This window comes from Seriola lalandi, unplaced genomic scaffold, assembly GCF_002814215.2.
Source record: "Seriola lalandi dorsalis isolate HSWRI2012SDOR001 ecotype SW California unplaced genomic scaffold, Sedor1 jcf7180002054258, whole genome shotgun sequence".
In the NCBI taxonomy this organism is placed as follows: domain Eukaryota; kingdom Metazoa; phylum Chordata; class Actinopteri; order Carangiformes; family Carangidae; genus Seriola; species Seriola lalandi.
In genome coordinates this window covers 98936-110780 of record NW_019524811.1, presented here as the reverse complement: position 1 = coordinate 110780, position 11845 = coordinate 98936, and the positions used below count along the sequence as shown (strand labels likewise).

Below are 11845 nucleotides of genomic sequence, written 5' to 3'. Positions count from 1 at the left end.
GCTGCCTAAATACATTGATGATAGTTTTTAACTTAACAACCGTCTCTATTATCTTTTCCCACCTTCCCTCAGGTCTCAACATGTGCATGAGTGGCAGCGCGACGTCCTGTGAAGAATGTCTCCTCATTCACGCCAGTTGTGCCTGGTGCGCACAGGAGGTATGGTTTCCCTGCTGCGTTACTCTCCGGATGCGTGAGTGCACGTTCAACTGTATCGTGTTTCCTAAATAAAATGTTTGTGGTTGATCCATCCTTCAGGATTTTGGGAGGGGGCGGACTCTGAAGTCACGGTGCGATTTCAGTCACAACCTGCTGAGGAGGGGCTGCGAGGTTCGGTTCATCGAGTACCCCACCAGCACCATCTCCATCCTGCAGAACATGCCCCTGAGTTCTAAAGGGACCGGGGCGAGCCAGTACGATGCCGTCCAGATTATGCCTCAGAAAATCTCCCTCAGCTTGCGGCCGGGTAAATATTACACAACCATGAGAGAGGTTTAAAAATAAAAGACAGGGTTTTCTAATGAATAATACAAAGCCTCAGCTTCATGTTTTCATGAGTCATCCAGCCAACGGATTCTCTCCACCTGCCCCATCCAGGAGACCAGACGTGGTTCGGAGTGCAGGTGCGGCAGGTGGAGGACTACCCGGTGGATCTCTACTACCTGATGGACCTGTCTCTTTCCATGAAAGACGACCTGGACACCATCCGTAACCTGGGCACCAAGTTGGCCCAGGAGATGGGAAAGCTCACCAGCAACTTCAGGCTGGGCTTCGGCTCCTTTGTGGACAAAAACATTTCCCCCTTCTCCTACACAGCGCCCAAGTATCAGGAGAATCCATGCAGTGGGTGGGTAGTGGACACAGGGTTTACCGCATCTTTAAACTGGGATTGTTTGATGGCTTTTGGATTAGACAGAAGTAGCATGAGTGATGTTGAGGCGAAGAGCCGTTCTTTACTTGAGGTGAATGTGCCACAGCAGATGAAAGGGAAATCCTGAAGTAATGATTCACTCTGAGCCCACACACCTTTTTTCTTTTTCCACCTTCATGAATCATGAAGGGTTAGACGTCCTTCAGCTGCAAGACTGAGAGATATTTCATATTTGATAAAGCAGAGTGAATAAGCAGTTGTTCAAAATGGCCCCTGTCCTCTTCACGCTGCTCGGGTTGTTGTTGACGAGGACAAACAGGAAACAGAACAGATAAAAAAGAAGCTGTGGCACACGATATTTGCCCCCGAGGTGAGACTGCACCGCACTAGCTCGCTGCCCGCCATCGCGCATCACTTCACATCTAGGTTATGGCCTTGTGTGTGTGTGTGTGTGTGTGTGTGTGTGTGTGTGTGTGTGTGTGTGTGTGTGTGTGTGTGTGTGTCTGTCAGTCAAACACAGTCAAGCATGGCAGGGGAAATATTAAACCAACAGATGACAGCGTTTTGACCCCGAACAACCATCTCCCTTCCATCATTGCTCCCCCTGTTCATGCAACAGAAGGAAACGTGAATCAGCTGGATCTTAAAGAACATCTGATTCTACTTTTTAAGCCTTTATGAAACTGAACTGAAACATCATTGACCCATTAAAGTAAAGCCTTAGCTTAAATAAACACAAACTGCTGTAGTTATTGACCTGATGTGACTTTCAGAGGAAATACCTGGATCTCTCTGTCGCCCTGCACAGATACAAACTGTTCCCCAACTGCGTCCCCACCTTCGGTTTCCGCCACATCCTCTCGCTGACGGACAAAGTGGACCGCTTTAACGAGGAGGTGCAGAAGCAGATGGTATCTCGCAACCGGGACGCACCAGAGGGCGGGTTCGACGCCATCCTGCAGGCAGCTGTTTGTAAGGTGCCAAATGTCTCATTTCTTAATTGTTTTTCTAACAGAAGCTTCCATTCATCCGCGGTTTAGTAGTTTTGTTCAGGGCCCTTTCTGAGAGTCTGCGAACGCTTCCTGTTAATGAACCCTGACTTGCTGTTTAGTGACGGCGCATATTTTGGTTTAGACGGAGGGGAAAGCTGCTGTGAAGCTACCGAGATGCCCCCGTGACAAGCATCTGGCCTATTTGCTTGTTAATTAAAAGCACCGTGGGGGATAAACAGGAAGTGCAGTCCGGTGCAGCTGGTTAAACATGAGGACGAGTCACTCGCAGGCCCAGTCGTATCCCTCCTCTCCAGATTTAATTGTCTTGTGCAGGGAGAGAATGACTCCCTGCAAGCAGCTCCTGCCTTGTAATTTACTCGGGCTACGCTATTTCAAACACACTGGTTAGGAGACTGGGCTGGGCCCGTCACGTCCGGAGGCCCCATCGATCCGCTTTCATTCTTAAACTTCTTCAGATCAAGGAAACTGACACAAATTACACCACGGCCCCGATTTGATAAGATTTTAGCTTTGAGATGTTTTATTGCAGAAAGTGCTTTGAAACAAAACAGTGAAACATTCAGTCAGTGTTACTCACAGATGGAATTATAGTGAAAATAAATATTTCCCCTTTTTCCCGGGGAACGCTCGGAGGATGCCTGAGAAAGCTGGATGTGATTTTAACTTCAGCTTCCTGTTTAAAATCATTGATCTAAAGTACCTTTTTTACTTATTTATTTATTTTTTAAATACACATGCCATGTCCATGAGTTTCTGTCCTTCCAAGATAATCATTTCCTTTATTTTTTTAACCTCAACAACAGGAAGTAGTCATCAATCTGTGTCACGCATAGATTCAAAGTTTTCTCTTTTTATCTAAACACTCTTCACAGAGGCCTCCGCTCTGTTGTGTAGTGGACGGGACATGATGAACAAAAGCCTCTCTCTCTTTCTTTCTCTCTCTCTCTCTCCCTCCCTCTCTCTCTCCACGCTGGTTGAAATGTTATGTTTCTTTAGTGTCACGCATTAGTCAGCACTCTGTCAAACACTCACTCTGCCGCTGCCTGTTGTTTCCTCTTGATAAAGGTCGGACCTTGTCCCGCTGCAGAAAGCTCTGGCCGTTGTTACACCCTCGCTGTCGTTGTGTTGCATAGATCCGGAATATTAACCCGTTTATTAATGTGTTTTTGTTGTATTGAAATGCCTTCACACGCACCAAAAGGAAAAGTATAACACCATTATATTTTAACCCTCCCACATCTCCCCGATCTGCTCTCCTAATCTGCTGCACCCTGTTAACAGGATGAAATAGGCTGGAGGAAGGAGGCCTACCACCTGCTGGTGTTCGCCACCGACGACGTGCCTCACCTGGCTCTGGACGGCCGGCTGGGCGGCCTCGTCCAGCCCCACGACGGACAGTGTCACCTCAATGACAACAACGAGTACAGCGCCTCCACGAAGATGGTAAGAGGAGCTGCTCATCCAAGAGAGCAGAGTTTTATATAAAGACTCCTCCTCTTATCTTCTTGGATGTTTTATTTAAACAAAAAACCTGCAGCACCCTGAGTCTCATGGTGGGAGTTGTTGGGTCTCTGTAAATAGTGTAGTGTGGTCTACACCTGCTCTGTTTGTAAAGTTCCTCGAGGTAACTTGGCGCTACATAAGAAGAATCCCTCCATTATCATCTCTATGAAATAAAACATTACTTGGGGTTTCCGTGACTCGCCCAGCAACACTTTGGCAGTCTGGTGTAAAATGTTACCGCAGCTACTCGTCTGCAACTCTTAAGCCGAGTGAAATGATCTGGGATCTTATTGCAGAAACGTCTCCCTGCAGCTTTACATCCACAGAGAAACCTGAGACCTGTGATTTACTGTAATACAGTACGTGTCGGCAGCGTTCAATCAACCTCAGGTGCTTGTCTTTACAAAAACCCAGCTCTGAGAAGACGCTGGAATTTCTGATGTTTACTCAAAGAACGATGAGAAGAAACGCCTGACGCTGAAAACAAAGGGGTTATTTTTTAACCTTTTAAGGATCTCTGGCTCCACTCGGCTCTTATCTAAGCCTCCAGTAGAGATGCAAGACTCTCATGTTAACCGAACCTGTCTCCAGTCCAGCATTTTTCAAATTCTTATTTTACCAGGCAAAGTGAAGGAGGAACACGTTGTTATTAATAGCAACAGCCTGTGGTGGTAATTGCAGAGGGAAGGGCCCGATACACACTTCCACACCTGGAGGCTGCCAGTAAAACCGCACAACAGACTGTCGACTTGTAAAGTGGTGCGAACATGTAAAGCTGTTTCTCCCTGGCTTACATTCTCAACCAAACCCCTCCCCCCACTGACCAGAAACCACGGGGGGGGGGGGGGTTTGATGAGCTGCGATACTAATCAGGAGTCGATGGATTGTTAAAATTAAATTAAGTCAAAGCACAAAGAAAATCTGTGTGTGTCAGAAAATCCCAGAGAACTGATGCTTTGAAAAATAAATCAATATCACGTGGACGGTGCTCTGCTCCTGATTAATATGGATTTTTTTTTTTGCTTTTTGCTTTTGTGGTTTATTTTCCTCTGAAACAACAAATTGATCACCATGTGTATCACACAAGAGCCACAGATTAGAAATGCTGTTATAAAAGGAGGGGATTCATCAACCACAGTTTACGTACGGCAACATCGTATATGTGGACAAAAATACCCATAATGCCTCTTGTTATCTCTGTGTGTCTACAGGACTATCCTTCTCTGGCTCTCCTGGGGGAGAAACTGGCAGAAAATAACATCTTTCTCATCTTCGCCGTCACAAAACGCCTTTACGTCATTTATAAGGTATTTTAAACTCCCCTTCTCTCTATAAGTTAAAGACCTTTGACCTTTCACCCCTTTTTATATTTAAGGAGCTCATTCTGTCCTGTATTTGCTCCTGTACAAAGAACTTCACTGCGCTCATACCTGGGACTACAGTTGAAATCCTGGATCAGGACTCCAAGAACGTGATTCAGCTCATCATCAACGCCTACAATGTGAGTGCAGTGTGTGTGGGATTTCCTGTTTGTGTGCTGTCAGGGAATTAAGGAACGACACACAGGGATTTGAGGAGAAAGATAAGATTAAAAAAAGAAAAGAAGAAAGAGAAAGAAATGGGGGGAGGGGGAAACGGAGGGAAATTCTTTAAAGTCTTCCCACCACTGTGACACAGTTAACGGGCCTCCAGCTGATCCGGGCGGTTACACACAAGCTTCTCAAGTTGGTTCAAGGCTGGTGTGTTGAAGTTTTAACAGCTGCCTATATAATACACATTATTGTTTTATTTGTTTCATAGGAATAGAGATTATTAGTAAATGAATCTGTTGGTTGATTGACAGATTGACAACCATTTGATTGAGTAATCATGTAAGTCAGATATATATATATATATATATATATACACACAAAAGGAAGGTTTGTGCATGTGTGTATAAATAGCATTAACACGGCCAATGTTACTCTAAAACAGCACTTATGAAATAAAATAATGTTTACATAAATCAAGACAGACATCTGTTAGTTATAAGCTCTGTTGAAAACTTTCCCCTGAGACACTGAGTCTGATATTTAACAGCACAGAGCTCCATATTTTTGGGGGCATAGCGGCTAAAAGTAGCATCCCCAGAGGTTTTTGTGGCGACCCTGGGGATTTGAGAGGCTGATGCCAAGATGTCCGGCGTTGTTCTGGCTCAGCTTCTCGAATGTGGGAGGGTTTGTTGGAAGCTAATCTTTGGGTTTTTTTTGTTGTTGGCCAGACAGAACAAAGCATTTAGAAGATTTTCGCCTTCGGCTCTCAGAAATTGTTTTTTAAGAATCACTTTTAACTATATTTACAGAACATTTAATAGAATAAAGCAGTGGTTTTCAACATAAGGTCTGGGTCTTCACAAGGGGTCGCAAAAGATAAATCTGAGGCTTTACAAAATGATGAAGGAGAACGACGTGCTGCACAGCGACACATCGGTCAGGACACTCAGGTCCTTGGTAGGATCTGTACCACTGAAATATTAACTCGGTTCATAAAGATCCATGTTGTATAAAGGTGGATGTGCATGTGTTCTTTAAGTCAACAGGTGACTGCTTTAAAGAGGTGTTTGAAACAGGCACATGCACTATTATAATGAGCGGTGAGTCACAGCAACGTAAACCAGCACACTGTTCTCCAGAGTCTGGCCCAGAACCTGAGGCCTGATATTCATCTTGATTGTCCGTCTTGTTTGTTTTTCCTGAGCTCTCTGAATCCAAAGCGCTGCACTCCATGTAGTCAACTTTCCCTAAAACGTTTTCCTGTGTGGGCGTGCAGATATTTCCTCGCCTCCGTCTGGAGTAGAGGAGTTGCATCTCGTTTGGGCGGCGGCGGCATCAGCGGCGGCGGCGTGCCCTGTGTGACAGAAAACGCAGTCAAACGCGGACTTGAAATGCTCAGTGTGTGGGAGTGAGCCTGAATGAAGTGCTTTGACTCACGGCCTTATTAACATTCCAGCTGCCACATTATATCCACCGCTCTGAGGGCTGTTAGCTAGATAGGCTTTGCCAAGCGCCGTGAGGTTGTGTTGTGTAACCAACGCATTTTTCTTCAGGTTTGACTGCGGCACAAAGACGTGGTCAGAAGAGTGCAAGTATGTGTGAGACGGAGCGAATGAAGGGGAGGGGGGGGTACGTCCCCGTGTGCACCAACTATCGTCCTGATTTATCCTTGGCACAGTTACATGGCAGTGAATGTGCATGAATGACTGCGGCCCGGGTCGGCACATGTTGCACAGAGCCAGATGGTGTTTCACATCCACACACGTACGACCTGCATCCATGCGTAGCACTTGGCACGAAAAGATACAGTGAGGTGGTTTTAATATAAGCGTCTGTGTGGGAGGCTTCATTTTAATGTGGCTGTAGTTTCAGGACATTGGAAAGTGTTTGTGTTCACAATGGCAGCTGCTAGAAATCCTCTCTGCACTGTTGCAGAGAGGATTTATTTTACCATGCAAGGAACGTAATCTAGTTCAAACCCCTGATTTACCAAACACGTATGAGTGAAACTCGGTGTCCCGCCTGGTTCGTTCTCCGCAGAACATCCGCTCTAAAGTGGAGCTGACAGTGTGGGACCACCCAGAGGACATCAGTCTTTCCTTCACCGCCACCTGCCAGGACGGGAAACCGCTGCCAGGCCTCAGGAAGTGTGCCGACCTAAAGATAGGAGACACGGTGAGTCCTCACCTCCCTCTCCAACTCACCGCACATTATAAATCTTTTATTTCATTCTGAATGTTTTCATTTGAGTTTTTTTGATGATCTCATCTCACCTTCAGGACCAGATTTTCTGTAACTACTAACTAAATGAACCTATTAACTGATTCATTGTAGTAATGTCAGTGCATAAAGACACATAGACGTCCCTCCATTATGGTGTTTTTACAACAAACCTCAGCACCAGTGCGATGGAGTTTGTATTTTTGGATTTAAAAAACACCCGAGACACGGGATAAAAAGTCCCTGGCTTGTTCTGCCAGAGCTCAAATCACTTTTGCAACACGTTCATGGCAGCCGAGTCTGAAAACCGAGGGCACATGGAAACAGTTTAAGGGTGGAAAACCTCCATTTGAAAGGCAGATTCCAGCAGTTGGAATTGACTTTAGTAGACATTCGTTCTTTAAGGTTATTCCTGTCGCTGCAAACATTCACATGTGCAGGTACAGGATCGTTTTCCACGTCGTTACAGCTGATTATGTGAAATAAATGTGTGTGTGATTTCCTTAATGTGCAGAGTAAGATGTAGAGGCTGCACTGACCTGAAAAGATCTGACCTTTAACTGCATGGAAGCATGTCTTTCTGCTTGGTGGAGGCTGCAGATGTCCATCGGGTATTGATTAGCATTGATAAGACCTTTAATTGATTAGAGAGAGGAATATTTAGTTGTGCTTTAGAAAGCTTTATTCCCTCTGTGGCCTGGAGATGCACCAAATGTTTCTCCTATCAGCTTAAATTTTCCAATAATCACAGTTTCTAAAACAATGCACGACCTTATATCTTTCGTCCTATATAATATATATGTAAACTGAGAATAGCTGCAATACCCAATAATGTCTAATCAGATGTTCAGCCGTCCAATCAGAGTCCAGGCCAGAGGACCAGAATCTTTCCTGTAATCAGATGCGGGCAGCACGACTGACGTGATTAAAAATAATCAATTGCTACAAGAGTAAATGTGGAAGTTCGCTCCAACACTGATTTTAGGTCGTATCGTCTCGCCTTAATCTCTCCGCCCTGCTGAAAGTGATATTCATAATCTCAGCCGGTGATTAAAGAAAGTCAGTTGTGACTTGGCGATCTTCAACAGACGCCTTGTGACCCTGGAATCCTCTTACAGAGAGTTAAACTGAGATAAGGGGGGGGGGTTGTGTTGGTTTTCGCTGTCGCCAGGGAAACACGTGTGAAGAAAAGTAGCCGCAGTAATGAAATGGCTGAGTCAGTGACTGTGTGACGTTTACCTCGGCTCTCTCTCTCTACCTGAACCAGCTCTCTTATTTAATCCTGTAAGTGTTCGTCTCCTCTTGTTTCTAACGGCTTTAACTGATTTGTAAATTGTATTTTAGCTTCTATATCTTTTAAAAAAGAAAAAAAAAAAAAGGAAAGACCCAATTATCATCAACAGCTCTCTTGGCAGACTCTGTTCATTCCTCAGGGAGCCTTTGCTCTTTTGCCTCTCAGCTGGATTCAATCAGCAGTGGACACAGACACAGCTGTGGGAAACGCTGTGAGTGCTGAGGCCGAGTTCAGACCAACAACAGCACTGCAACTAAAAAAAAAACCAAAACAAACCTTGAACCTGGCTGAACTTTTGCCTCGGATCCGGTCGGTTACCTCACCTGTCTCATAGTGTCACTGACGTGCAGCGATTTGCTCTCTGATAAACCTTCCAGCTCATAGATCTGTTGCTCAAACTGGACTTTCTGGATATTCACATCAGTATCAGTAGCAACATGCCCACATTAACACATACCCTGTGCATTTTTTAAACTCAGTTTTATTTTCTGTCTGAATGTGTCCTTAGAGGTGTCGCAGGAGTTTGTCCTCTGCCCTGCTTTTCTCTTTAAGTCCAGCTTCAGTCCCCCAGTTTGTGGTTGTGCTGGTTTTGAATTCATGCGCTTGCCAGAGAGGAAGTGAGAATGGGCAGTAAGACTCTAAATTTAAGAGACCAGAGATCTGTATCACAAGCTGGTTAATTTTGAACTGAGACAGATGACTGGTTCCTGCAATTACAGTATATGTTTCTGTTCCAGTTGTGTGATTTCATCGCATTTATTTCACCTTTCTGCTGCCACAATAACTTAAAGCTCCTCCAGTGTAAAGGTCTGTGTCCATGTGTAGTGTGATTATAGATCAGCTCTAGCTTCTATATTAATACTGTGAAAGTATCAAGGCCTCAGTCCACAGAGAAATGCACACAGCCTGTATTCAGAAACTGAGCCTTAAAACCAGCCGTCAGGACTTCTGGAACTTTGTGATGTCACAACAAAGCAGTCACCAAGCCCCGCCCACCTGGACCCACCATCCAAACCTTGCCGTATTTGGTTTCTCTGAGTGTTTCACCTGCAAATCTGTTGTATTTCTATTCAATCACTCAGTAAACCATCAGCCAATCAGAAGAGAGGCTCAGAGTCTCCTCTCTTCTGATTGGCTCACCAACCTGTTGTTACTAGAGCTCCAGAGAGAAGCCTGAGAGAGGAGATGTAAAACTACACAGATGATTTCTGATTCTTAAAACCACAAATATATCTTCTTATGAATCAACACTTCAAAATAAAACACAGAAGAAGAATGCTGTTTCTCTGCTCTTGATCTGTTGATGTTGCACATGATCGGCTTGTAACCAACGACTTCATCCTTGTCATGTGAACACTCATCTCATAGCTGGACTGGAAACCCTCGAGTTAACCGAGCCAGTTCATAACCAGCCTGATGATAGTTGGTCCAGAGAGCGCCAAACTGAGCTTGTGATTCATGCTCCTGGTTTTTTCTGAGCCGCCAGCCTCAGTATTTTACATTCGGGGGGGGGGGCATCTTGTACATGAGAATAAATGTTTGATTTCTGCATGTCTGTTAGCATCTGCTGGATTCACCACAGTTGGGGTGATGTCGCTGAACAATCAGGTGGCAGAGGATGCTTTGACTTCTCTCTGGTGGTCTCTCTATTTGACACAGGCCTCAATTAAAATTCGTATCGAGCCCTGAAAGAAAATACTAGCAAGGGGCAGCTTCATACATGCTGTGGCACAGTGAGCCTCAGCACAGGGGGATTCTTCTCTCTCTGAACCCCCTTCACGCTCTTCTCTCCGCTGCTTTATCCTCCTGGGATGGGAATGTGTGGTGGAGGAGGTGAGGCAGAATAACACCAGCAAATGAATAGGGAGGGAGGGAAGAGGTGGGGGGGGAGGGCTCTCAGGGTGATTGGCCTTGCTCATGTCTTTTATCCTCAGCAGTGAAAGGAGGTGGAGGACAGCAGCTCGGTCCGCCGGGTGCCAAGCTTCCTGGTCTTTTCACTTAGGAGACGGCTCAGTCCGCGGCCCAGGTGTCAGTCACTGTGTCTGTGGGAGCTTCAAGCCCGTCGAGCCTGATGCTGCATCTCAATGACCTCACACAAAAGTGGGCTGCAGGAGGAGGAGGGGTGGGGGTGGGGGGGTGAGACCGCGAGCCATGAAAGGAACAAACGGGCAGGAGCAGAAATGCTAGCTGGAGTGTATATCGTTAAAACCAGCATCCTTTTTCACTGTAACGCTCCCAGAAGTCTATGATCACTGAATAGACTCATGTATATGAATAAAACATTCCACAGGATGCTTTTTTAAAACAAACCAGAAGCATTTGAATTCGGTTATGTGCTGTTTTCTTTGACCTCAATGGGTTTTGTCCCAGTTAATTGAATTTCAGTGGGTCATAAGAATTCCATCATCCAAAATGATTTCTCCATGGCAACACAGCCTCTAGTGTTGCCTGCATATGTCACCTCTTACATCACACCATAGTACATACCATAGTGTCTGCCTCTCATCCCTCCCTGATCTGATTCCCTACATCTCTGTGAATTACATTTGTGTCACTTTAATCTCATTTCCCCCCCCCCCCCAGTGTCCTCTACTACGATTCTCTGCTTCTCCACGACCTCATAGTTGTCTTAACTTGGCCACATGATTGGGTGAGCCGGCCTCCTCGCGACTCACATTTACAGTAAATTTAATTCTGTCCTTTCCTTAACTTGTTTCCCGCGCTGAGGTGGAGGGAAGGAGGTCCAGGCGTCATGTGATGTGGACACTTCCTGTAGCCTGAATCAGCTTGTGTTGTATGTGATGAAAACAAACGCCCCACTTAATGCAACGTTTAAAAGTCCCGTATTTTACACGTTTCCTGTGTTGATCCATAAGAAGATATATTTGTGGTTTTAAGAATCAGAAATCATCTCAGTGTAGTTTTACATCTCCTCTCTCAGGCTTCTCTCTTGAGCTCTAGTAACAACAGGTCGGTGAGCCAATCAGAAGAGAGGAGACTCTGAGTCTCTCTTCTGATTGGCTGACTGTTTTCTGAGTGATCCAATAAAAATGTGGCAGATTTCAGGTAAAAACACTCAGAGAAACCAAATCCTGTAAAGGTTTGGATGGTGGGTCCAGGTGGGCGGGGCTTGGTGACTGCTTTGTTGTGACATCACAAAGTTCCAGAAGTCCTGACGACTGGTTTTAAGGCTCAGTTTCTGTGAGTTCTGCTGCTGGAGTTGCGTAAGAGCAGCTGCATTTCCGTCACTGATGATTTACTAATGCAGGTAATCAATGAGGTTCAGTCAGGATGGGACAAAGAGTAGGGTTGGGTCGTAGCATGGTGAACACTTTCAGACCCCATTAGACCAAAACTAATGGTGCATTTATAAAGATTTCCAAGTTTACCACCTGGAAAAATCCATTTAGAAC

General features: G+C 45.3%; 1 protein-coding gene across 1 annotated transcript in view; it reads left to right on the top strand.

The window, feature by feature from the left end:
* Positions 1-11845, top strand: part of itgb5 (integrin, beta 5) — a 39608-nt gene that overhangs the window by 1240 nt on the left and 26523 nt on the right. The window contains exons 2-9 of the mRNA XM_023404963.2: positions 73-158; positions 258-465; positions 597-846; positions 1679-1847; positions 3165-3326; positions 4598-4693; positions 4798-4887; positions 6959-7093. Coding sequence (XP_023260731.1) covers positions 73-158; positions 258-465; positions 597-846; positions 1679-1847; positions 3165-3326; positions 4598-4693; positions 4798-4887; positions 6959-7093 — 1196 coding nt within the window. The remainder of the gene's footprint in view (positions 1-72; positions 159-257; positions 466-596; positions 847-1678; positions 1848-3164; positions 3327-4597; positions 4694-4797; positions 4888-6958; positions 7094-11845) is intronic.